This window comes from Mirounga angustirostris, unplaced genomic scaffold (assembly GCF_029215605.1).
Source record: "Mirounga angustirostris isolate CCGP_5_RB_7025 unplaced genomic scaffold, mMirAng1.0.hap1 SCAF_15, whole genome shotgun sequence".
Taxonomy (NCBI): Eukaryota; Metazoa; Chordata; class Mammalia; order Carnivora; family Phocidae; genus Mirounga; species Mirounga angustirostris.
In genome coordinates, this window is record NW_026991723.1 from 84,097,543 (window position 1) to 84,123,658 (window position 26,116).

Here is a 26,116-nt window from a genome sequence, read left to right on the forward strand (position 1 = left end):
GCTTGCTGATTGCAAAGCCTTTTGATTCTTATGATCCTACCCATTACTCACTATACCCGATTGCCTGTTCAATCTCCGATACCGGGTGATGGAAGGGCATAGGTTCACTTTTGTTTTAACTGATCTACTTTTATTCTAAGGGTACTTAAAAGCTTGATCAGAATCTTGTGAATGGGTTTTTAGTTAAAAATGAGAATTTTAAGATTAAGAAGAACGTAAATATGCATTTGCTGTGGTCTGTTTTCCTATTAGTAATCTCCTCAGTTCTGATAAACCAATGACATTTTATTTTTTATTTTTTTATTTTTATTTATTTTTTTTTCTGGCATTTTATTTTTCAGGTCCTAAACATGCAACTTTCAGATGGAGGACAAGGAGATGTCCCTGTCGATGAAAACAAACTCCACGGTAAACCTGATAAAACCTTGCGCTTTTCCCTCTGCAGTGATAATCTGGAAGGAATATCTGAAGGTGAAGGGTTACTTCATTCAAAGAGTTGTGTGATTCAAGTAATACTTTGTTTTGTGATCTTTAAAGGAGCCTTATAAATTATAATTATACCATCTGTTCCTCAACCTGAGGAGAGTAATGAAGTTTTCTTCTAATGACCTTGAACAGTTGGCTATAAAGATTGTTTCTGGAATAAATGAAGATTGCAAGAAAAAAATTAAAAAAGAAAAAGATTGCAAGAGACCTTTGATCATATAAAATGGAGAAGATACAAGTCTTCATTGAGCCTTGAATAATGCCAAGTTTCTCTAGTATTAATTAATGTATACCAAAGCTTATGGAGCTCCTTTAGAGGGATATAGTGCATGTCTAGATGGGAAAAATGGACTCACTAGTATTTTAGGATGTTGTGTATACTTTTAATGTTCTGTATTTCTTTTTTTTTTTTTTTTTTTTTTTTTTAAAGATTTTATTTATTTATTTGACAGAGAAAGACACAGCGAGAGAGGGAACACAAACGGGGAGTGGGAGAGGGAGAAGCAGACTCCCTGCCGAGCAGGGAGCCCGATGCGGGACTCGATCCAGGGACTCCAGGATCATGACCTGAGCCGAAGGCAGTCGCTTAACCAACTGAGCCACCCAGGCGCCCAATGTTCTGTATTTCTTTATTCACACACATACACCTTTATGAAGCAGGAAGATACAATGGAAATGGAATAAAATTAGAAAATTAAAAGCGTAGATTGTGAAGTGAGAATTTGTCATTTCATGTATGAGGACAGACTTTTTTAATGAAGAAAGTTCAGTTTACTATCTTTTTATTTTTTTTAAAGATTTTAATTTTTAATTTTTATTTTATTTTATTTATTTATTTTTTAAAGATTTTATTTATTTATTTGACAGAGAGAGACAGTGAGAGAGGGAACACAAGCAGGGGGAGTGGGAGAGGGAGAAGCAGGCTTCCCGCTGAGCAGGGAGCCCAGTGTGGGGCTCGATCCCAGGACTCTGGGATCATGACCTGAGCTGAAGGCAGACGCTTAACCGACTGAGCCACCCAGGCGTCCCAAGTTTACTATCATTTTAAACAAAACATAATAGCTTTTCCTTTTTCTCTAACGTTTTAGAACAGAAGTAATGTACATTCATTCTAGAAAATGCAGAAAAGAAATGGAATCATCTGTAATTTTTACCATTCTATTTTTTTTCCTGGGTGTGGAGCCCAACATGGGGCTTGAAATTATGACCCTGAGATCAAGACCTGAGCTGAGATTAAGAGTTGGATGCTTAACCGACTGAGCGACCCAGGAGCTCCTACCATTCTATTAATAACAGCATTTTGATTTTTATTTATAGCAAAAGTAGGCTTATGTTGTTTTGTAACCCTTTTTTGTTTAACAGTATAGCAGTGACATTTCCCTTTGTAATTTAACATTCTTAAATATCTTAGGTTCTTAATGTTTTTTTTTTCTTTAACTTCAGGTGGGGATAATTTAAACATTCTTGTATGATTAAACATATAGATTGTTTCTGCTTTTCAAGCATTATAAAAAGCCCTTTGACAAGCAACTTTGGATGAATTTTTGAATTGTTTCCTAGGATAAATTCCTAGAAGCACAATTGCTGGCTTAAAGGGCGTGTGTAATTTTAAGGTATGGATGCAGTATTAAAAGCACCTCGAGACACCTGGGTGGCTCAGTTGGTTAAGCATCTGGCTCTTGATTTCGGCTGAGATCATGATCTCGGGGTTGTGGTATCAAACCCTGCATCCGGCATGCTCAGCAGGGACTCTGCTTGAGATTCTCTCTCTCCCTCTGCCTCTCCCCATGCCCCCTGCTTGTATACTCTCTCTCTTTAAAATAAATACATACATAGGGGCACCTGGGTGGCTCAGTTGGTTAAGCAATTGCCTTCAGCTCAGGTCATGATCCTGGAGTCCCGGGATCGAGTCCCGCATCGGGCTACCTGCTCAGCAGGGAGTCTGCTTCTCCCTCTGACCCTCCCCCCTCTCATTTGCTCTCTCTCTCTCTCTCTCATTCTCTCTCTCTCAAATAAATAAATAAAATCTTTAAAAAAATAAAATAAAATAAAATAAATACATACATAGAAATAAATAAATGTACCTTAATCAGTCTTCAGTCTGTTTTGAAGGCATGAAAAGTTGCATGGTGGCTCATGACTTTTAAAAAGCTCACTCACAGTATAAACATTTCTCTAGGTCCGTCAAATCGCTCCAATTCAGTATCCTCTCTAGACTTGGAAGGAGAGTCTGTATCAGAACTTGGAGCAGGACCTTCTGGGAGTAATGGAGTTGAAGCTCTACAGCTATTAGAGCATGAGCAAGGTAAAGTGAAGCTGAACACAGTTGCTCAAGTAGCAAAGAATTTACCTGGCTGCAAGATAAACTGTGTGTTTCCATGTAGATTGGCTGTGTTCAGTAAAAGAATAAGTTTAAGTTGATTATATAATGACCATTAAACTTGCATTTATTCATAGTTCTTTCAGTTCTTAAAAATGTTTGGTTGGTAACTGAATTTTTTAGGCTTAAGCTACATAGAATAATTAAAATGAATTGCTTGAATTCTATAATAGTTAGCATTTCAATTCTGTAATATTGACATTTTAAGGGATACAAAGATAAATACTTGGGGTTAAAGGAACTTAGACTAGGGAGAAGATGGTATACAAATGTCTAAAAGTATTATAAAAGTGCCTTGGCAGTTCTGAGTGAGAGATACGTGTGGTTGGAAGTGTAGGGGAAAGCTTAGTGGAAGAAAATGTTATAGCCTTAAAGCCCAGCTCACGTTGCGTTGGCAGAAACTCAAGATGGGGCATTCTAGGTGAAGGAATAGAATGGTATAAGCAAGTCAGGGAAGTGGGAAACCATAGTACTTACTCAGGAACTATCAAATAGGGGAATAATGTAGGGTAAGGATTGAAAAGTAGATGGATACATATTGTGCTTTAAGAAGATTAATTTGAAAAAGTTCTTTGGATTTGTTCATTTAAAGATCACTGGTGACCTTCGAAGGAGTGTTGAGGGCAGATTGCAGATCAGCTGGGTCTGAGACCTCAGTTCATTTTCATAAAGGAAAAGAGCATTGCCAGTTGGGATATGTGTGGCTTAAATAAAAGTAATATTATATTTTACTGGATTAGTTTGTCATATCAGTTAGGATTAAATTTTGTGCACATAAGAGAGAAACCTAAAATAATACCTTAAGACAGAAGTTGAAAGAATATCACTTAACAAGCCCTCTAGGTGATTCTGATGTAAGTGTGGCTGTTCTGATGTAGGTGGTTGGTGGTCTACATTTTGTGAACACTAGGTTAAGAAGTAAATTGAGACAAATTATAGACTGCTTCTCATTAGTCAAGGGAAGAGAGGAAACTCTGTATTTCAGGGGGATGTATTCAAGTCAAATGAAGAAAATATTTTAGTATGGGCTTATCAGTTAACTATTTCCAGAGTAATTGCTACATAACAAATCATCTCAAAACTTAGTGACTTAAAACAACAAACATTTATTTGTGCGCTCATGTCTGTGGGTCAGCTGGGTGGTTCTGATTTGGACTGGGCTGACTCATGTATCTGCAGTCACTGGTGGTTGAGTAGGGAGCTCTGCTAACTTAGCTGGGGGATAGTTGGTCAGTGAGGAGAGCTGGCTGCTCTAGGATGACCTTTGCTTTGTTCCATGTGGTCCCTCATCCACCAGCAGGCTAGCTTAAGCTTGTGCTCATGGCAGAAGCAAGGAAGAAAAAGAAGGCAGAAGTTTTTAAGGGTCTTTTGAGGCCTAACCTTGAAACTGGCACACTTTTTTACTCTTCTAGCCAAAGCAAGTAACAAGGCCTGTGCAAATACACAGAGAGGGAAATATATCCCATTTTTTTTTATTAGCACATAATATATTGTTTCAGGGGTACAGGTCTTGTGATTCATGAATTACACAATTCACAGCGCTCACCATAGCACATACCCTCTCCAGTGTCTGTCACCCAGCCACCCTATCCCTCCCACCCCCGTCTTATGGTTTGTCTCCCTCTCTGATTTCATCTTGTTTCATTTTTCCCTCCCTTCCCCTATGATCCTCTGTCTTGTTTCTCAAATTCGTCTTATCAGTGAGATCATATGATACTTGTCTTTCTCTGATTGAGTTATTTCACTTAGCATAGTACCCTCTAGTTCCAACCATGTCATTGCAAATGGCAAGATTTCATTTTTTTGATGGCTGCATAATATTCCATTGTACATATATACCACATCTTTATCCATTCATCTGTCGATGGACATCTGGGCTCTTTCCATAGTTTGGCTATTGTGGACATTGCTGCTGTAAACGTTGGGGTGCAGGTGCCCCTTCGGATCACTACATTTGTATCTTTGGGATAAATACCCAGTAGTGCAATTGCTGGGTCATAGGGTAGCTCTATTTTCAACTTTTTGAGGAACCTCCATACTGTTTTCCAGAGTGGCTGTACCAGTTTGCATTGTGAAGGAGGGTTCCCCTTTCTCCACATCCTCGCCAACGTCTGTCATTTCCTGACTTGTTAATTTTAGCCATTCTGACTGGTGTGAGGTGGTACCACATTGAGGTTTTGATTTGTATTTCCCTGGTGCCGAGTGATGTTGAGCACTTTTTCATGTGTCTGTTGGCCATTTGGATGTCTTCTTTGCAGAAATGCCTGTTTGTGTCTTCTGCTCATTTCTTGATTGGATTATTTGTTCTTTGGGTATTGAGTTTGATAAGTTTTTTATAGATTCTGGATACCAACCCTTTATCTGATAAGTCGTTTGCAAATATCTTCTCCCATTCTGTCGTTGTCTTTTGGTTTTGTTGACTGTTTCCTTTGCTGTGCAAAAGCTTTTTATCTTGATGAAGTCCCAATAGTTCATTTTTGCCCTTACTACCCTTGCCTTTGGCGATGTTTCTAGGAAGAAGTTGCTGTGGCTGGGGTCGAAGAGGTTGCTGCCTGTGTTGTCCTCAAGGATTTTGATGGATTCCTGTCTCACATTTAGGTCTTTCATCCATTTTGAGTCTATTTTTGTGTGTGGAAAGGTCCAGTGTGTGTAAGGAAATGGTAAGGAAATGGTCCAGTGTGTGTAAGGAATGGTAAGGAAATGGTCCAGTTTCATTCTTCTGCATGTGGCTGTCCAATTTTCCCAACATCATTTGCTGAAGAGACTGTCTTTTTTCCATTGGACATTCTTTCCTGCTTTGTCATAGATGAGTTGACCATAGAGTTGAGGGTCCATATCTGGGCTCTCTATTCTGTTCCATTGATCTATGCATCTGTTTTTGTGCCAGTACCATACTGTCTTATGATTACAGCTTCATAATAGAGCTTGAAGTCCGGAATTGTGATGCCACCAGCTTTGCTTTTCTTTTTCAACATTCCTCTGGCTATTTGGGGTCTTTTCTGGTTCCATACAAATTTTAGGATTATTTGTTCCATTTCTTTGAAGAAAGTTAATGGTATTTTGATAGGGATTCTTTTAAATGTGTAGATTGCCCTAGATAGCATAGACATTTTCACATACTTGTTCTTCCAACCCATGAGCATGGAACGTTTTTCCATTTCTTTCATGAGTATTCTGTAGTTTTCTGAGTACAGATTCTTTGCCTTTTGGTTAGATTTATTCCTAGGTATCTTATAGTTTTGGGTGCAATTGTAAATGGGATCGACTCCTTAATTTCTCTTTCTTCTGTCTTGTTGTTGGTGTATAGAAATGCAACTGATTTCTGTGCATTGATTTTATATCCTGCCACTTTACTAAATTCCTGTATCAGTTCTAGCAGTTTTGGGGTGGAGTCTTTTGGGTTTTCCACATAAAGTATCATATCATCTGCAAAGAGTGAGAGTTTGACTTCTTCTTTGCCGATTCGGATGCCTTTTATTTCTTTTTGTTGTCTGATTGCTGAGGCTATGAGTTCTAGTACTATGTTGAATAGCAGTGGTGATAGTGGACATCCCTGCCGTGTTCCTGACTTTAGGGGAAAAGCTCTCAGTTTTTCCCCATTGAGAATGATACTTGCCATGGGTTTTACATAGATGGCTTTTATGATATTGAGATATGTACCCTCTGTCCCTACACTGTGAAGAGTTTTAATCAAGAAAGGATGCTGTACTTCGTCAAATGCTTTTTCTGCATCTATTGAGAGTATCATATAGTTCTTGTTCTTTCTTTTATTAATGCATTCTATCTCATTGATTGATTTGCGGGTGTTGAACCAACCTTGCAGCCCAGGAATAAATCCCATTTGGTTGTGGTGAATAATCTTTTTAATGTACTGTTGGATCCTATTGGCTAATATTTTGGTGAGAATTTTTGCATCCATGTTCTTCAGGGATATTGCTCTGTAATTCTCCTTTTTGATGGGGTCTTCGGTTTTGGGATCAAGGTAATGCTGGCTTCATAAAACGAGTTTGGAAGTTTTCCTTCCATTTCTGTTTTTTGGAACAGTTTCAGAAGAATAGGTATTAATTCTTCTTTAAATGTTTGGTAGAATTCCCCTGGGAAGCCATCTGGCCCTGGGCTCTTGTTTGTTGGGAGATTTTTGATGACTCCTTCAATTTTCTTACTGGTTATGGGTCTGTTCAGGTTTTCTATTTCTTTCTGGTTCAGTTTTGGTAGTTTATACGTCTCTAGGAATGCATCCATTTCTTCCAGATTGTCTAATTTGCTGGCATATGTTGCTCATAATATGTTCTTATAATTGTTTGTATTTTTTTGTGATCTCTCCTCTTTCATTCATGATTTTATTTATTTGGGTCCTTTCTCTTTTCTTTTTGATAAGTCTGGCCAGGGCTTTATCAATCTTATTAAAATTCTTCCAGAGAACCAGCTCCTAGTTTCGTTAATCTGTTCTACTGTTCTTTTGGTTTCTATTTCATTGATTTCTGCTCTGATCTTTATTATTTCTCTTCTCCTGCTGGGTTTAGGGGTTCTTCCTGTCAGTCCCATCTGTTCTTCCTCCAGCTCCTTCAGGTGTAGGGTTAGGTTGTGTATTTGAGACCTTTCTTGTTTTTTTGAGAAAGGCTTGTATTGCTATATACTTTCCTCTTAGGCCCGCCTTTGCTGCATCCCAAAGATTTTGAACAGTTGTGTTTTCATTTTCATTTGTTTCCATGAGCTTTTTTAATTCTTTAATTTCCTGGTTGACCCATTCATTCTTTAGTAGGATACTCTTTAGCCTCCATATATTTGAGTTCTTTCCAGCTTTCCTCTTGTAATTGAGGTCAAGTTTCAAAGCATTGTGGTCCGAAAATATGCAGGGAATGATCCCAGTCTTTTGGTACCGGTTGAGACCTGATTTGTGACCCAGGATGGGATCTATTCTGGAGAATGTTCCAGTCTCGAGAAGAATGTGTATTCTGTTGCTTTGGGATGGAATGTTCTGAATATGTCTGTCAAGTCCATCTGGTCCAGTGTATCATTTAAAGCCTTTATCTCCTTGTTGATCTTTTGCTTAGATGATCTGTCCATTTCAGTGAGGGGGGTGTTAAAGTCCCCTACTATTATTGTATTATTGTCAATGTGTTTCTTTGATTTTGTTAGTAATTGGCTTCTATAATTGGCTGCTCCCATGTTAGGGGCATAGATATTTAAAATTGTTAGATCTTTTTGTTGGATAGACCCATTAAGTATGATATAGTGTCCTTCCTCGTCTCTTATTGTATAGTCTTTGGTTTAAAATCTAATTTGCCTGATATAAGGATTGCCACTCCAGCTTTCTTTTGATGTCCATTAGCATGATAAATGGTTTTCCACCCCCTCATTTTAAATCTGGAGGTGTCTTTGGGTCTAAAATGAATGTCTTGCAGACAGCATATTGATGGGTCTTGTTTTTTTTTTTTTTTTTAAAGATTTTATTTATTTATTTGACAGAGAGAGACACAGCGAGAGAGGGAACACAGCAGGGGGAGTGGGAGAGGGAGAAGCAGGCTCCCCGCAGAGCAGGGAGCCCGATGCGGGACTCGATCCCAGGACTGTGGGATCATGACCTGAGCTGAAGGCAGTCGCTTAACCAACTGAGCCACCCAGGCGCCCGATGGGTCTTGTTTTTTAATCCAATCTGATACCCTGTGTCTTTTGATTTATTTAGCCCATTTACATTCAGGGTAGCTATTGAAAGATATGAATTTAGTGCCATTGTATTGCCTGTAAGGTGACTGTTACTGTATATGATCTCTATTCCTTTCTGGTCTATATTACTTTTAGGCTCTCTCTTTGCTTAGAGGACCCCTTTCAATATTTCTTGTAGGGCTGGTTTGGTGTTTGCAAATTCCTTTAGTTTTTGTTTGTCCTGGAAGCTTTTTATCTCTCCTATTTTCAATGACAGCCTAGCTGGATATAGTATTCTTGGCTGCATATTTTTCTCATTTAGTGCTCTGAATATATCCTGCCAGTCCTTTCTGGCCTGCCAGGTCTCTGTGGATAGGTCTGCTGCCATATATCCCAATTTTTTATCAGAATCACACTGTAGAGGTTGCCCCAGTTAATCTGTCAGAAATGGGGGTACATATGCTGAGCTTAGTTCAGAGAGGGAAACAGTACATCTGTAGGGGGATAATTCAGTGTTGGTATTGCATGCTCAGTGTTACTGATAAAATATGTACCTTTAAAGTTGATTTAAAAAAATAGCTGTGCTGCCATTTTTAAAGTGCATAATTTTGTTTCTGATAGCTACAACACAAGATAATCTTGATGATAAGTTAAGGAAGTTTGAAATACGTGACATGATGGGACTGACAGATGACAGAGATATATCAGAAACAGTGAGTGAGACCTGGAGTACAGATGTCTTGGGAAGTGATTTCGACCCTAACATTGATGAAGATCGCTTACAAGAAATTGCAGGTAACTGCTGTTTAATTTCTCTGGAAGATTGCTGCTTAGTTATTCATATCTACCTGCCCTTCATGGGCGGGGACTTCAGCCTCAGACAGACAGACCTAGGAAGCTGAGATAACTGTATGTAACAAGGCATTTGTGTCTTTTTTTCTTTACCGAAATATAGGTAGCGTTTTTCCCTATCTGCATTTAACTCCCCCTCCCCTGCCAAAAAAGAAAAACCAGTCTTCTGAATTAGCTTCTTGTTTTCAGGGCATAGTATATATTCTGAGGATATTCTTTTTGAGACTACACACCTCACCTGAAAATGAAAATTCTTATAGATTATAGCCATAAAATCTTTCAGAATAATACAGTACTGAGATTCTCTAAAAATTGAATTTAATAGGGCGCCTGGCTCACTCAGTAGAGTATGCAACTCTTGATCTCAGGGCTGTGAGTTGAAGCCCCATGTTGGGTGTAGAGCTTACTTAAGGAGAAAAAAAAAAAAAAGGAATTTCTTCTGGAAGGATTAGTTCATTTCCAAAGAGTGATTAGTTTTTTCTTTTTTTTTTTTTTTAAGATTTTATTTATTTATTTGACAGAGAGAGAGAGAGAGAACACAAGTAGGCAGAGAAGCAGGCAGAGGGAGAGGGAGAAGCAGGCTCCCCGCAGAGCAGGGAGCCCGATACGGAACTCTATCCCAGGACCCTGGGATCGTGACCTGAGCCGAAGGCAGCCGCTTAACCGACTGAGCCACCCAGGCGCCCTCTTTTTTTTTTAAATATCAATTTTATTGAGATACTATTTACATAGTTTAAAATTCACCCTCTTTAGGATACTGTTCTGTGAGTTCTGAAAGATTTCATACAGTCCTATAAGCAGCATCTTCATTTTCTCTTTAAATCATGGAGCGTTTCAGGCAAATACAAGAGGGAAGAACGTACTCTGTGTATCAGTCATTCAGCTTCAACTATTACACATGCACACGTGGCCAGTTTTGTCTCATCTCTTCTCCCACTACCCCTTTTACCCTGTCTCCCCCTGTTATATTTAGGCAAATTCCAGACGTTATTTTATTTGTAATTATTTTATATATCTTTAAAAGGTAACTTTCACCAGTAACCTTTTGCCAAAAGTTTTTTATGCACTGCAGTAGAATTGTTCTTTTGTTAGGCGTTATCAGACAGCCGTCATGGAGCATCCTGAACTTGAGTATTTGTAACACGGGTGTATAATAATGTTTAATCCTTTCTATTTGTATTTTTAAGTAGTGTAAACAGATTTCTTAATTGGTTTTGCATTACTTTGTTTCAGGGGCCAAAGTAGTATTCTTCTTGGCAGAGAGCTCTGTTTGAGCAGTGAGCTGTATTTGCAGTTGAATGCATGCTACAGAGATGTGTATTTTCCTGCAAATATATTTTATTGCTCTGAATATGTGGCTAACGTGCCAGAAGAGAACATATTTGGCCAGTATAACTTTCTGTGGTTTAGTGTCTCCATTTGAGTGTTTTTAATCCCTGTGAGGACTATACCTTTTAGGAATTTTGGGGCACATGTAAAAATGTGCTACACAACCAAGATGAACGATAGTTGAAATGACTTGACCTAATGATGGATGTTTTCTCTATGGAGAGTCCAAGGTGAACAGGAGGAAACTGAGAAAAAGGAGCTTTTGCCATTGTGACCAAAGTCGGAAATTTGTGTTTTTAGTGGTGCTGTTGATTGAAATTACACTTACCTTGGCTTCCTTCTTGTGGATAGAGTAGAGATGACAGTTAGTTCAGTGTTTGGCCCTTCTCCGTTATCACTGCTCTTTACATCAGGATCTTCGTTAACCCTTTGCTCCCCACTGGTTATACAGGTGCAGCAGCAGAGAACATGTTAGGCAGTTTACTGTGCCTGCCAGGTTCAGGGTCAGTGCTTCTTGACCCCTGCACTGGTTCTACCATATCAGAGACAACAAGCGAAGCTTGGAGTGTAGAGGTATTGCCAAGTGACTCAGGTCAGTATGCCGTCATTGTTTGCTTTTTGATTTGCACAGAAGTTTTAAATGTAAGGTATCTTAATTCCTATACTATGTACATTTTGTCAAGTGTGACACAACCATATTACTAAGAATTTCAGATGGACAGTTCGGGCATTTTCTGTCCATCGGGAAAAAATGCAGTTGGATGGCATGGGCTAAGATGGCAGGTGCTTTTTGGCTCTGTGTTCAGGTATTTGTAAGTATTTGTTAGCAACTCACCAGAGTTCTGTGTGTGACACAGGTTGGTATCTCCCACTAACTCATCACAAAATAGGAATAGCAGTACAACTTGAACCCTGAGCGGTTGGATGCGTGGCAAGCGTGCCCAGGTTCATCCCAGGGAGAACTTGACCCTTTAAAAGAGATCTAATTTTGAAATGTACTGAAATTGAGACTCTGGAGTCCTGAGAATTATTTTGTGTAGGATTATTACAAATATATATAAAGTGTTTTGTACTTTCTCTTTTCTCAAATACTGCATTTCTTTTTTTTTTCTGATTATGAAGATAAAACTTTGTTTTCAATTCAATGTCAACTACCAGAATGCAAATTTAAGTAACCGTATATCTGAATTACATTCTATCTGATCTACTGGGCTCAAGAATAATTAAGTGATTCTGATATGTTTTATAATATTAATGCACTCAGACATGCTGACCTTTACATAAGGAGACAGTGGCATTAGCGTACGATCTATTGAGTGTTCGTAGGAGTTATTTTTTAGAAAATGTTTGGTTTAATGTTAAGCTATTCTGTATTCTCTTGTTGAGTTTACTTCTTAACCAACAGCATATTTTATGAGATTAGTGATCTACAGGCAGAGTTTTCACCTTTGCACAACAAACTGGCCTATATTGGAATGAAAATCACAACCTAAGCTTCTTTAACACTCGATCTAACTAACTTTGCTAACTGGCCCAGACTTAGAAATCTGTTTACAGTGATGTCATTCACACTCTGGTAGCTTTCCTCATGTGGGTCACAAGCTGAACCTGCGGCGTGCTAACAGAATCACTCACGTGGCACCTCCTGTCTTCTGTGTAGAGGCCCCGGATCTAAAGCAGGAGGAGCGTCTACAAGAGCTGGAGAGCTGTTCGGGACTAGGTAGCACATCTGATGATACGGATGTCAGGGAGGTCAGTTCCCGCCCCAGCACACCAGGCCTCAGTGTTGTGTCGGGTATGTCGGTCTTGTTTTAAGGAATAAGGATTGCAGGGTGTGGCCCCACCGCTTCGTTTATTAAGTTGATAACAGAGATGTGTTGTATTTAAGAGTTGAGGAATTTCCAGGAAACAGAATTATTTCCGTGGGACCTTAAATCCATGAGAACTTAACATGTGGCTTTCTAGAGCCTGTTGAAGTAATTGGCAAACAGTCTGTGAGTTCCCTCTCTAATTCCATCTGTTCTTAGTGGCCTCTGCTACTGTATTTAGATACCACATGATACTTGCGATTATGTCGTACAAATCAAGGTAAGCATATTTAGGCAGTAGTACAATAAAGGATGTGATAACCAAACATCTCACACGTATAGCACTTGGGACATAAAAATTTTGAGAATATTTACATTTCTCCAAACTTCATATACTTTTTGTGTGGTTATTTTGTTCTTCTTGCTGTTTATTTTTTGCTTTTTTTTTTTTTTTAAGGCATTAGTGCAACCTCTGAGGATATTCCCAATAAGATTGAAGACCTGAGATCTGAGTGCAGCTCTGATTTTGGGGGTAAAGATTCTGTCACTAGTCCAGACATGGATGAAGTAACTCATGGTAAGAAAGGGAAAGGAGAATGACTTAAAAATGATCACATTCACAGGTGAAACTGGCAGCCTTACACTTTTGCTGGTGATAATATCAGTTGATAGAGCACTTCGGGGCATAATTTGGCAGTACATACGTAAGGCCTTGAAAATTCACAAACCAGGGGCGCCTGGGTGGCTCAGTTGGTTAAGCGTCCGATTCTTGGTCTCAGCTCAGGTCTTATTCTCAGGATCGTGAGTTCAGGCCCTGTGTTGGGCTCCACACTGGGCGTGGAGCCTACTTAAAAAAAAAAAAAGAAAATTCACAAACTAAATTTGGTTCAGTTAGTCCACTTTAGGAATTAGTCATCAGGAAGCCATTCCATGTATGCAGAAAGTCTTATGTTCTTCATAACATTTATATTGGCAGAAAATGAGAAACAACCTAAGGGTTGAAAAATAGAATTGCTAAGTGAATTTTGATGCACTGACTCATAATTTATGCAGCTGGGTTTTGTTTTTTGTTTTTGTTTTTGTTTTGTGGCTGTTTTTTTAAAATCTTTAAACGTATGAAATAGCTTCAAACTCTAGAAGTACTAGAACATAGTATCTCTTGGGAAATTTATCCTGAAGAATTTCATATGTAAGATAATAAAACATTAAAAAAACTACCATAGAGAAAGCACAGGAAAGAAATACCAAAATGCTAGCAGTGGTTTTATGTACTAGGGTTTTAGATACTTTTTCTTTCTTACAAAAAGTGTCTTTTGTTCTAAACCAAGATTTCTCATCCTCAACACTATTAACATTTTGGGCCAGGTAGTTCTTTGTTATGGAGACCTGTTCTGTGCATTATAGGATGTTTAGTGACATCTCTGGCCTCTCCCAGGAACACAGCACCCCCTTCTTCCCCTGTGGTTGTGACAACCAAAAATGTCTCCAGATACTGCCAAATGATCCCTTGGGGAACAGATAGCCCCATTTCAGAACCACTGTTCTAAATAAGCAATTTTCAGAGTATAGTCTCCATGGACTACTGAGGACCCTTAAGACCCTTTTGGGGAGTGAGGGGTAATGAGGTCAAAACTGTTTTCATAATAGTAAAAGGTTGTCCTTTTTACTATGTTGACATTTGCACTGATGGTGCATAAGCAAAGGTGGGTGAATTAGCCAGGGTGGGCCTTAGCATGAAGCAAAGCAGTGGCACTGAACAGTTAGCAGTCACTATATTCTCTCGCAGTTAAAAAAGAAATCTTTCATGAAGCAGTAAAAGTTACTTAATTACATCTCAACCCTGAATGACACATCTGTTCAAAATTCTGAAGAAATAGGAAATACTCCTAATGCGTGGTGGTGATGTATCTCAAGGAAAAACACTTAGCTGGTTATTGGAGCTGTGAGCTTAACTAGCTGTTTCTTCTCTTGTTTGTTTTTCATGACACACCATTTTTACTTGAAAGAATGACTGACAAACTGTAGTTATTCATATTTGGGTATTTGGCAGGCATTTATTGAAAATTAACAAAGTGAGCTTACCACTTCAAGGAAAACAACCGACAGAGTAGAGTTTGTTGCCAGTGATAAAATTCAGGCTTTCAGATAAAAATGAGAATTTCGGAAAACTTGTATCCACCTTCATGAGCTTGACAGCTTTCTGATATTTAAAGACTTTTCTGATGAGATTGGTGGTTTTTCTGATGAGCATGTGATTTTTTGATATTATATATTGAAATGTGTCAACATGTGGAAGATCTGCATATCTCATTGAACCAGTATTTTCCAGGTGATCAATGCATGATTTTTTTTTTTTTAAAGATTTTATTTATTTATTTGAGAGAGTGAGAATGAGAGAGAGAGAGAGAGTACATGAGATGGGGGAGGGTTAGAGGGAGAAGCAGGCTCCTCGCCGAGCAGGGAGCCCGATGCGGGACTCGATCCAGGGACTCCAGGATCATGACCTGAGCCGAAGGCAGTCGCTCAACCAACTGAGCCACCCAGGCGCCCAATCAATGCATGATGTTACAAAAATCATTTAAAGTGGAAGACAGACCAAATAATTTTAATGTAACACAGTAAAAGTTCATTGATTTGGTTTTAGATTCCAAATTATAGCTAACTTTTAAAAAACTACTAATCAAGATTTGGTGTCGTATCATAGAAGAATGTCCACAATTATCTGAGAAGGCTGTTAAAATATCTTCCCTTTTCCATCTACATGTCTGTTTGAGGCCAGCTTTATATACTTCAGTCAAAATATGTATTGGAACAGATTGAAAGCAGAAGCTCATATGAGAATCCAGCTCTGTTCTATTAAGACTTACATTAAAGGAATTTGTAAAAATGTAAAACAGTGTCAGTTATTTTTTTATTTTGGAAAACAGTTATTTTTCATTTAAAAGGGTTATTTGTATTATCATTTAACAGATATGTTTAAATGAATTAATATATAAATATATATTTTCATTTTTAATTTATGATATGGTAAGTGTCAGTAGGTATAACCAACATATATAGGCTCTTTGGGGCAATGATTTTTAAGAATGTAAAAGTGTCCTAAGACCAAAATTTTAGAACTGATATTCTAAGATGTCTTTCATAATAATATACTGTTTTTATAATTTTAATAGAGGAAGGTAAATGTATAGAACAAAAGAAAAATCAAAAAGCATAAAATCAAAGTACTGTCATTCATTAACATTAAAGAGTTCAGACTCAAAAAGTTTAGAGTAACCGTTTCTTTTCTTTCTTTCTTTTTTTTGAGAGAGAGCGAGCGAGCCCTGGCGGTGGGGGGGGTAAGGGGAGAGGCAAAGGGAGAGAGAGAAAATCTTAAGTGGGGCTCAGTCTCACAACCCTGAGATCATGACCTTAGCTGAAATCAAGAGTCAGATGCTTAACTGACTGGGCCACCCAGGCACCTCTAGAGGTTTCTTTTATATATTTGTAAGTTTTAGCCTCTGCATACTTACCTGTTTTAATATTTCTGATTTTGGTTGTGTAGATATATGCTTAGAGGAGTCATTTTTACTCCATAGCTGAGAGTAGTTTGAATCTGTTTTGTGGTGTAATGTAGTATTACTCATTTTTGTTTAGGAGTACTTTTATAAATTGTTGTTTGCCGAGATAGGAATTTCAAATTTTACAACTTTTTATTTATATTCCTTCTAGGTAATATTGCCCTTATTTTTTTTTTTAACATATACTGTATTATTTGTTTCAGAGGTACAGATCTGTGATTCAACAGTCTTGCACAATTCACAGCTGTCACCATAGCACATATATTGCCCTTATTTTTTTAAAGATTTTATTGGAGAGAGAGAAAGAGCACAAGCAAGGGTAGCGACAGAGAGAGGGGAGAAGCAGGCTTGACACGGGGCTCCTAGGACCCTGGGATCATGACCTGAGCCAAAGGCAGACACTTAACCGACTGAGCCACCCAAGCACCCCTTCCCTTATTATTATTATTAATATTATTTTTTGCCCTTATTTTTATAGGTGGAAGGAAGGTGAGACTCAGGGCAGTTGTGACATTTTTTTTTTTTTTTAAGATTTTATTTTTTATTTATTTATTTGACAGAGAGAGATAGCGAGAGCAGGAACACAAGCAGGGGGAGTGGGAGAGGGAGAAGCAGGCTCCCCGCCAAGCAGGCAGCCCAATGCGGGGCTCGATCCCAGGACCCTGGGATCACGTCCTGAGCCGAAGGCAGATGCTTAATGACTGAGCCACCCAGGTGCCCCCAGCTGTGACATTCTGAAAATTTTGATGATTTACATCTTTTGGCTCTACTCCTTGCATTAACTATAATGCAATTTGGCCATTAAAAGTAATTAACATGCGGTTGCTATACCACTTAAATGTAGATAAAAACATACCATGAATTTGAAGTAATCAGATTATGATATTTATTAGATTCTCTTTTTTTCTGATACGCCCCTCAAGTTGTATTGATCAGAAAAGGAAAACTGGGGTGCCTGGATGGCTCAGTCGGTTGAGCGTCAGACTCTTGATTTCAGTGTGGGTCATGATCTCAGGGTCAGGAGATCAAGCCCTGTATGGGCTTGTGCTGGGTACGGAGTCTGTTAGGGATTCTCTCTCTCTCCCTCTGCCCCTTCCCCCATGTGTGCACTCTCTCTCAAATATGAATCAAATAATAAATCTTTAAAAGAAAAGGAATACTGTGGAAGAATGCTAGAACCTTTTTCACTGTGTAGAAACTCTTACTGAGTGATGAGTTCTGACTGGTCTTACAGTTTGCCCATTTGTTTTAGGCGCCCACCAACTGACCTCTCCTCCTTCTCAGTCAGAGTCTCTACTTGCCATGTTTGATCCACTGTCTTCACATGAAGGTAAAGTAGTCAAATGAGCTTTTTGACTTAACCCTGGGCAGACGAACAGAACCAAAACCCTATGTTGATGCCTTTGTTGGATCAGTTGTATCTCAGTTGCAGACTTTTTTTTCCCTGTGTTCCAGGGGCGTCTGCAGTGGTAAGGCCAAAGGTTCACTATGCCAGGCCATCGCATCCACCACCAGATCCCCCAATCCTGGAAGGAGCTGTGGGAGGAAATGAGGCCAGGTTGCCAAACTTTGGTTCCCATGTTTTGACTCCAGCTGAAATGGAGGCATTCAAGCAAAGGCATTCTTACCCTGAGAGATTAGTTCGCAGCAGGAGCTCTGATATAGTATCATCTGTCCGGCGACCTATGAGTGACCCCAGCTGGAACCGTCGTCCAGGGATTGAAGAGCGAGAACTCCCTCCAGCCGCAGCCATTGGTGCTACTTCTTTGGTGGCTGCACCTCATTCATCATCTTCCTCCCCGAGTAAGGACTCCTCAAGAGGAGAGGTATGGGACACAGGCCATCTAGAAGAATTTTGCTAATTGTGGTCAGCTTTAGTGTTCTGTCCGCTTGTTTCTCTTGATATGTGCAATTAACATGGTATATATACATCTTGAGAGTGAAGATGGACAGCGGTCATGATTAAAGATGATCTGTCAGTCTAGTTTGTCCACAGTGTAACCCATGGGAAACCTGTACTATTCTGGTTTTGTAGTCATGTATTTTGCATTTTTATGACACTCTGAACTTTCCTCCAAGCAATTTTGTATCTCATTTCATTTAAACCTCACAGTTTCCTTCCGAGATGAGAAATTAAATGATTTGTCTAAGGTCACTTGATAGGCTGGTAAAGGAACTATAGTCTCAGCTCTTTGACATGTGATTTTAATAACTCAATTTAATTGGCAATCAAAACATGAACTTTGAAGTTGTTTGCATCTGGGTTTGAGTCCCAACTATGCCACATGCAGGCTATATAACTTTGGGGAAGATAGGGAGATAACCTTTTTTAGCCCCTTATTTCTCATCTATAAAAAGGGCTTAATAGTAGTATTTAGTAGTATTTATCTCCTAAGGCTACTGTGAGGTTTAAATGCCAAAATATGTATCCTTAACACTTGGTATTTGGCACACAGTCCATACTCAGTTTTATTATTACTACTCCTGTGTCATCTCCATTACCCCTCTAGACTTCATGTGCATTGCGCTTACTCCTTCCAAAAGTATTTATTGAGTGCCTTACTCTGTGCTAGGCTCTGTATTAAGGTTTTTGTTTACTAACAGTAATGAGATAGTGCCTGCCCTCAAGCAGATCATAGTCTGGTGCTTAAAAGGTATACTTCCATGTTTCAGAAGTTGCCTGTACAGCAATAAGAACAGTTTTGCTTTTAAGACAAACAAGAGTGGTTTTTGTATTTCACAGACAAACTGAAATCCTTTTCCTAGTAATTTATCCTGCTGTCCAACTCCAAATAAAGCATCAAACTTTTTCTACAGACTGAAGAACGCAAAGATAGCGATGATGAGAAATCAGACAGGAACAGACCTTGGTGGAGAAAACGTTTTGTTTCTGCCATGCCTAAAGGTAATTTTATAAAATATTAGAATTATATTAGCAACAAGAAGCAAAGCCCCCAGATCTCTTTCAGAGAGCCAGTATGTCAGCTCCTCTGTGTGGCTTGCTGGGCCTAAGTTTCTAGCCGTTTGGAGGGTATAGAAAATGGTTTCACTCAGGTGAATGCTAAAGGCAGACTTTTAGAAATGATAGTTCTTGTTCTTTGCAGGAAGTGGTAGTGGTTTCATAAGTGGAAGTCAGGCAGGTCACGGTTGTTTAAATATCATATGCCATCAGGGTTAAACGTGGGACTGTTAACATATGTATTGTTAATAATTATTGCAGGAAAAAGGGATGATATTGGTAATTAAACATTGAAAATTCATCCTTTACATTCCTGGAGTAAACTTAAGCTTTTTATGTTTATGTTTGTTGAGACTGTTTATATCCTGAATATTAGTGAGTGTTTATTTTGGAAGGCAGTTGTATAAAATTGTTTTTTTTGTTTTTTTTTTTTGGTGACTAGCCTGGCATTGTAGCAGTAAATATTGAGATTTGAGTTGGCAGAAGTGTCTCTTCCTGCAAGGAGAGATCATCCAGGGTTAAGGCTAGGGACGTCTTCCGAAGTCCTCTTCTCGGCACCGTGGCGCTCAGGAGCTGAGGAGCTCTGCTTTCAGCTGTACTCAAGCCTCCTTGATGAGGACAGATTGAGGCTCAGAGCTTTGAATGTGTTGTTTTCGAGCAAAGGTTAAGAGGCAGTGGTTTTGATTTAGTCCCAACAGATTCGGGTTAAATCATTCTTCCTGTGACAGATGACCCCAAAGCAGATCCTGAAAGCTTCTTTAAGAACCTTCAACACTGTTTTAAGAATGATTATCCATGGACACTCAGGATATATTAGCTTTTAAACTTTTCACCTTCCTTCCACTTAGAAATGTTGGCCCACCAGTTAATACTCCAAAATGACTGCTGTCTTCCGAGTAGTGCAGTATGTTATGTGTCACGCTACTGACTTTATTTAATTTCCAGCTCCTATACCATTTAGAAAGAAAGAAAAACAAGAAAAAGACAAAGATGATGTGGGGCCTGACAGATTCTCAACACTCACAGGTTTGTAGACCGTGGACTTCCTGGCTCCTTCATTCCCAGAGCACATATTTCATAGCACTGTTTCCTGGGCGTCATAAGCGCTGCCTTTTTAGAAGAGTGTGTCTGTGTGTGTGCAGTGGGGAGTGTGTTCTTCATAGTTCTGTGGCTTCCAGGCCGTGGCCGCAGTGAACCTCAGTGTGCTCTTCCTGCAGACTGCCACCGCCATCCTCATCCTCATTATCATAACTTCTGTGTATGATGAGGCCGCTGAGGCTGAGCCTCTAGGCACAGCCCTACAACGCGACATCCCAGGGGGACGATGCCACATGGGGCCTTTTAGGAAAGTGTGGTGTGATGGTTGTAGTGCGATGCATGCCACATCTTTGGATCACTGATCAAATAGCTTTCTCTAACGTTGATCATAGAATTCTAAATTTATTCCCATCTGTAGTTCTTGATTATTCAGGATCACAGTGAAATTCTGTTCTACCTAATCATTTCCTTTTTTTGTGATAAAGTGTTCCAACAGTATCATAAATTTATAAACTTTACTAATTTTTTACAGCTTGAATCATTTTAACATTGCTATCTGACCCAAGGAAAATACAACTGGGGATTGGATTCTTACCTTATTCAGCATTTGTGTTTTTGCAGCTTCTGTTTGGCACATTATGATTGAGCACCCTTAAAGGAATGAGTTCGAGAAGTAGTGCTAATGACCCCACCTTGAGTTTGATAGCTTTGTACTGTTTCTGATGGCTGTAGAGCATCTAGACCAGAAATTAATTTCTCACCTCTTTTTTTCTTATCTTGATTTTCAACTATGTTATCCTACTAAATTAAAATGAAGATTTTTATTAAAAAATGGTATAGGTTTTCAAAGAACATTCTCCTCAAGTAGCTCAGCGTAGTACAGGTAGAATCCCATTTTAATGCATGTCATTCTGGTATCTGGTTCCATGTATTTGGATGTATTTCCATGGTCTCTAGCATACATCCCTGCTTTATCTGGTGCAGTGACTGTCCTGGAATGAAGGGTTTTGAAGAGCAGGAGCTATGTGTCCAGGCCAAGGTTCTCTGCTGAGAGCCATCAGGCCTGTCTTACTCAGTCAGCAAATACTTGTTGAACATCTGACTCATGCCAGGCACTGTGCTAAGTGTTGTGGTTATTCAGTCAAATCACAGGAGCCTACAGTCTGATTGAGAAGAGTTGGAAACATATTAATGTTTTCTTACCATGTTCTTGGTGTTAGACCACCACCAGTGTTTATGGAATGAAATACTCTTAATGAAATCTAATGTTTTTAAAATGTTGAATTAATAACTGGAGAAGTTATAAATTATTTTTTGCTTGTGTCTTTGGGCAAACGTTTTCCTTGGTTCTTGGTGCCTAATCTAGAAGCTAAGTAAAGTTAAGTGTTTTGTTTTTTTTTTTATAAGGTATTTCATTTTCTTTGTGTTTGATTCAAGCAATTTAGTTTTCCTACTAGTGCAGAAATTTCTGCCCGGTCCTAATTAATGACCTGTTGAAAATTATCATTAAATCAGCTTTTAAATGATATGAAAGGAAATTTCTTAACAGTCTGTCCATAATGCAGTCACCCTAACTATCCTTTTTTTTTTTCATGTTCTTTCCCAATCTTTCCATATTTGTACATGGCTTTTTCATGATTGAATAGAGTATTGTGTAACTTTGTATTCTTCTTTTACTACATGTTATTTCATAAACCCTCTCCAGTTTCTAATAGACATGGTTGGTTTTAATAATTTGTATTGGCTCGCAGATAATCTGTCATATGATTTTATAGCATTGTGAATGTTCTCCTGCTTTTGGATACTTGAATTGTATCCAGTTTTTTACAGTGAAAATATTGCTCACAGCTTCGTATATGTAGTATATTTTGTTTGTTTTCATTACTTTCCTGGGATAAAGTTCTTAATGGCATAGAAATAAAGGTTATAAGCGACATATGGCTTTCCCTATGGTTAGCCAAATTTTATTGGTCCTTTTTCAGAACACTCAACAGCACTCAAAACCAATAGCAAAAAAGTACTTCCCCTCTAAAGAAAGATTTTGTAATGATAAAAGGTTTATCAGTTTACATTTTGAAGAAGATCAGATTTTATTAGGATTCTCTTCTCATGCATTCAAATACCATTAAAGCAGAAAGATTAAATTAGTTTGGAAACCCTCTTACTCTACAGTTTACTGCAATTTTACAGAGACAGGGGATACTAAATTTTTTTGCCCATGGAAACAGAAGAGCCCATGAGCATACTACCGAACCTCTCTGTACCTGATTTCCTCGTCCATAAAACGGAGGTGGTAACAGTACCTCCTGTAGGGTTGTTGTGATAATTAATTGAGATCGTTCATATAAGGTGCTTAGCACAGTTCCTGGCACGTGGTAAGTGCTCAATAAATGTTACTGCTATTATTATTAGCTGCTGTCAACACACACACACATATAAAATCTAGTGCTTTTTATGTGTTTTTAGACTTTTTGAAAAATGGGATTCTACCAGAATGTGGACATTTATGGTTACCTCCTTGGTCTAGATCTACCTCAGGAGTTTGCATTTCACTAGAGAACTTGATTTTGTCCCATAGATCTGTAGCAGTTCTTTGCCTTGATGACTGTGTCATCTTAGACTTCAGGAACACATTGTGATGCACTGATTTTGCTGACAGGATGATGGTCCTGACAGTAAACAGTGCTACGTCTGTGATGGTGATAACAGCTTTTTCTCCGTGTACCCTGGCTACAATTCCAGCACTTTCCAGCAGTGGCTAGAGTCTCTCGGAGGGCCTCTGACACCATTGCAGGCACCAGAGTGCACTCTTCCAGCAGCTGCACTGTCGTGGTGATTCAGGAAGACAGAATATTGATACCTGAAGTTTTCAGATGTGGAGCAGAGAGTCATACAGGAAGAGTGGAGGAAGGCATTTTTTACTATTTAAAAGGGTTTAATTCTAAATTTGATACTTTTTCCCCTCCTTCAGCATGGAGATGTCTGAATACATGAATCTGCATATAAAGATGCACTGTTGGAAGTTCTGTTAGCGTGAACTGCTAATAACAGTAACTTGAGTGGAAGCGCTTTAGAAACCCATCATCCATGTAGTTTGCACTGAACTTCCCGACACTGTCATGCAGAATTTTGGCAGTGATGAGAAAATGGAGCCAGTCCTCCCAATTTCGTGCTTGGGCAAGGCTCTCAGACCGAGAAATGGGATGAGCAGGCAGCTGCATGGTGCCTCTTAACATTGAGATATGTGCTCTTTTTAAGTCTTACCTCCTAATCCGCCTTTGGGATTATGCTACTGGTATCATACTAACATCAGAATTGCTACAAACCAAGGGGAGCTAACTCTCTACTCTCCTTTCCCCTGCAGATGATCCCAGCCCTAGACTCAGTGCACAAGCTCAGGTTGCTGAGGATATTCTGGACAAATACAGGAATGCCATTAAGCGAACCAGCCCCAGTGAAGGAGCAATGGCAAACTATGAAAGTACAGGTGATCATCATGATAAAGATTTGAATACAGTTGACCCTGCACAACGTGTGGGGTGTGGGGGTGTGTGTGGGGTGGGTGGGTAGGAACACCAACGTCCCACATAGTTAAAAATTTATATGTGACTTTTGACTCCCCCAAAACGACTGATAGCCTCCTGTTGACTGGCAGCCTTAACAACATAGTCAATTAAGCATATTTTGCATGTTTATGTATTATATACTGTATTCTTACAATAAAGTAAGCTAGAGAAAAGACAATATTCTTAAGAAAATCATGAGAGAATACATTCACAGCACTGTATGTATGTACTGAAAAAAAAATGCACTTGGGAGTGCCTGGTTGGCTCAGTCAGAAGAGCATGTGATTCTTGATCTTGGGGTTGTGAGTTCGAGCCCCACACTGAGTGTAGAAATTACTTAAAAATTAAAAAAAAAATCCATGTATAAGTGGACCCATGCATTTCAAACCTGTGTTGTTCATGGGTCAAGTGTTCTAACTTTGGTATCACAGTGAAAAGTGATCTCAATAAAAAGTAACTTTTTTTTTTTTTTTAGAGATTTTATTTATTTATTTGAGAGAGAGAGAAAGAGAGAGCACCTGAGAGGGGGGAGGGTCAGAGGGAGAAGCAGACTCGCTGCTGAGCAGGGAGCCCAATGCAGGACTCGATCCCGGGACTCCAGGATCATGACCTGAGCTGAAGGCAGTTGCTTAACCAACTGAGCCACCCAAGTGCCCCTAAAAAGTAGCTTTTTAATAGCTATTTTGAATAGCTGTCAGAAAAATATGGTATAATCCCTAAGATATAAAGTAAGAGGAAAGAAATGTATATAAAAGCATAAATTACATACTGCATGTGTTTGTGCTTGTGTGGTGCACAGAGTGTCCCTGGAAGAATCTGACTGGTAATGTGAGATGGCTCAGGGAGAAATCATAGGGAGCATAAGGGGAAGCCAAAGTAGAGGCGGATTTCCCATACTTACTATTTTGAGAAGTTTCAAAGGACAGAAGAGTTGAATAGTACAGTGAAGGTCCATATTCTTTCTACCTGGACTTTATCTGTTAACATTTTGCCGCATTTTCTCTCTGTATATTTTTTCCTTTTTTTCCCTGAAGCATTTGAAATTATCTCCTAATAAAGATAGTTGTCCTACGTAAGCACAGTATCTTTATTATAGTATGAGTTTTTATTCCTTTTGATTTTATATATGAATATATTCTCTAAATTGGTTAACTGAAAACATAAAACCAGCTGCAGGAGCCACAGATCTGTCCCAGCTCATCCTTGGGCAGTGGGAAAAGCTCTAGTAAAGAGCCCTGGAGAGCTGAGGGCAGGGTTCACCTTAGCCACCAGGTAGCTGAGGGCTGTCCAGCAAGCCACTTTCTGCTTGGGCAGGATTCCATGACTATAACATGAGGGTGTTATGTAAGATGATTTTTGAGACCCCTCTTAGTTCTGTGGTTCAGCAGTTCTGATTAAAGGCAATGAAAGTCTGTGACTTAACAGATAATGCTTCAGTGCTTCATTGAACAACTCTGTAAAGTACAGTGCTAATTTATGGTCGAGTAGCTCGAATACCTCCTTGTGCTAGATGCTTCCAGGTTAACCTGCTTTTATCCTCTCTTGGGTGGGTTTGTGCAGAGGTCATGGGTGATGGTGAGAGTGCACATGACTCTCCTCGAGAGGAAACGCTGCAGAACATCTCGGCCGATGATCTCCCGGACTCTGCGAGCCAGGCGGCCCACCCTCAGGATTCTGCTTTCTCGTACAGGTATTTCTTTGATAGGATTTCAGATTTGTGGGTTTGGACTTTTCATCATCACTGCAGTTGCTTCAAGTCAAATGATTCATTGAGCCACCGAGTAAATGTATAGAGCAGAGAGATAAGAACGAAATGCTATTTCCTGAAAAGACTGCTTCGCTGTGGATGCCATATATCAAAGGCTTTAATTCAGGGGTGAAAAACCAACCACATGTGCTCACAGGGGCCATGTCAGTCCTTTAAATGACACAAGTGGCAGTCCCTTTGCCCACACCAAGCTCCCCGGCCACGTGGGAAATGCTGGGGGAGACTGAACGGATGGCAGGGTCGGCTGCAGTTTCAAGCAGTAGAGCAATCGGAAGGGCTTCTTGTCAAGTGGTGAGCTCGTCCTGTGGCAGGATCAGCCTTTCTCAAGAGATGTGGTGGAGGGCATTCTTGGTTTGCGTGTTGAGATGGTTCTGGTAACTTCCGTCTGACCCTGCTGACCCTGGCATAATGCCCCTTTCTCATTCTCATAATGTTCGTTGTGAGACTCAGTATATGTTGCAGGGTCCAAAGGACTTGTTGTTTGACTGATTCTGGTGACTTTACAGAATGATCCTGCCCAGAGCATTTTTATAGCCTTGTTCCTTGGGTAACTAGAAAGCCTCTTCCTTTAAGTAAGGTGTCAATAAATTAAAAATTATCTTTTCTTTATGACTGCTTGAAACATTTGAGTCCTGAGGTAGCATATTAATTTATATAGTGAGTGTTCATAAACTGTGACCGTATCTGCATAAAGAAATTACTGTACTTTTGGGGTGTCTGGGTG

General features: G+C 39.3%; 1 protein-coding gene across 6 annotated transcripts in view; it reads left to right on the top strand.

The window, feature by feature from the left end:
• GAPVD1 (GTPase activating protein and VPS9 domains 1) overlaps window positions 1-26,116 on the top strand; it is an 81,350-nt gene that overhangs the window by 42,709 nt on the left and 12,525 nt on the right. For 2 of the 6 annotated variants that reach the window (XM_064578921.1, XM_064578917.1), the window contains exons 8-19: window positions 342-471; window positions 2,666-2,791; window positions 9,134-9,307; window positions 11,145-11,285; window positions 12,354-12,488; window positions 12,959-13,078; window positions 17,314-17,391; window positions 17,517-17,887; window positions 18,879-18,966; window positions 19,966-20,046; window positions 23,423-23,545; window positions 25,185-25,314. In XM_064578921.1, the coding sequence (XP_064434991.1) occupies window positions 342-471; window positions 2,666-2,791; window positions 9,134-9,307; window positions 11,145-11,285; window positions 12,354-12,488; window positions 12,959-13,078; window positions 17,314-17,391; window positions 17,517-17,887; window positions 18,879-18,966; window positions 19,966-20,046; window positions 23,423-23,545; window positions 25,185-25,314 (1,697 nt within the window). Of the gene's footprint in view, window positions 1-341; window positions 472-2,665; window positions 2,792-9,133; window positions 9,308-11,144; window positions 11,286-12,353; window positions 12,489-12,958; window positions 13,079-17,313; window positions 17,392-17,516; window positions 17,888-18,804; window positions 18,967-19,965; window positions 20,047-23,422; window positions 23,546-25,184; window positions 25,315-26,116 lie in introns of those variants that run through there. The other 4 variants (XM_064578918.1, XM_064578919.1, XM_064578920.1 and 1 more) reach the window with 4 other exon arrangements.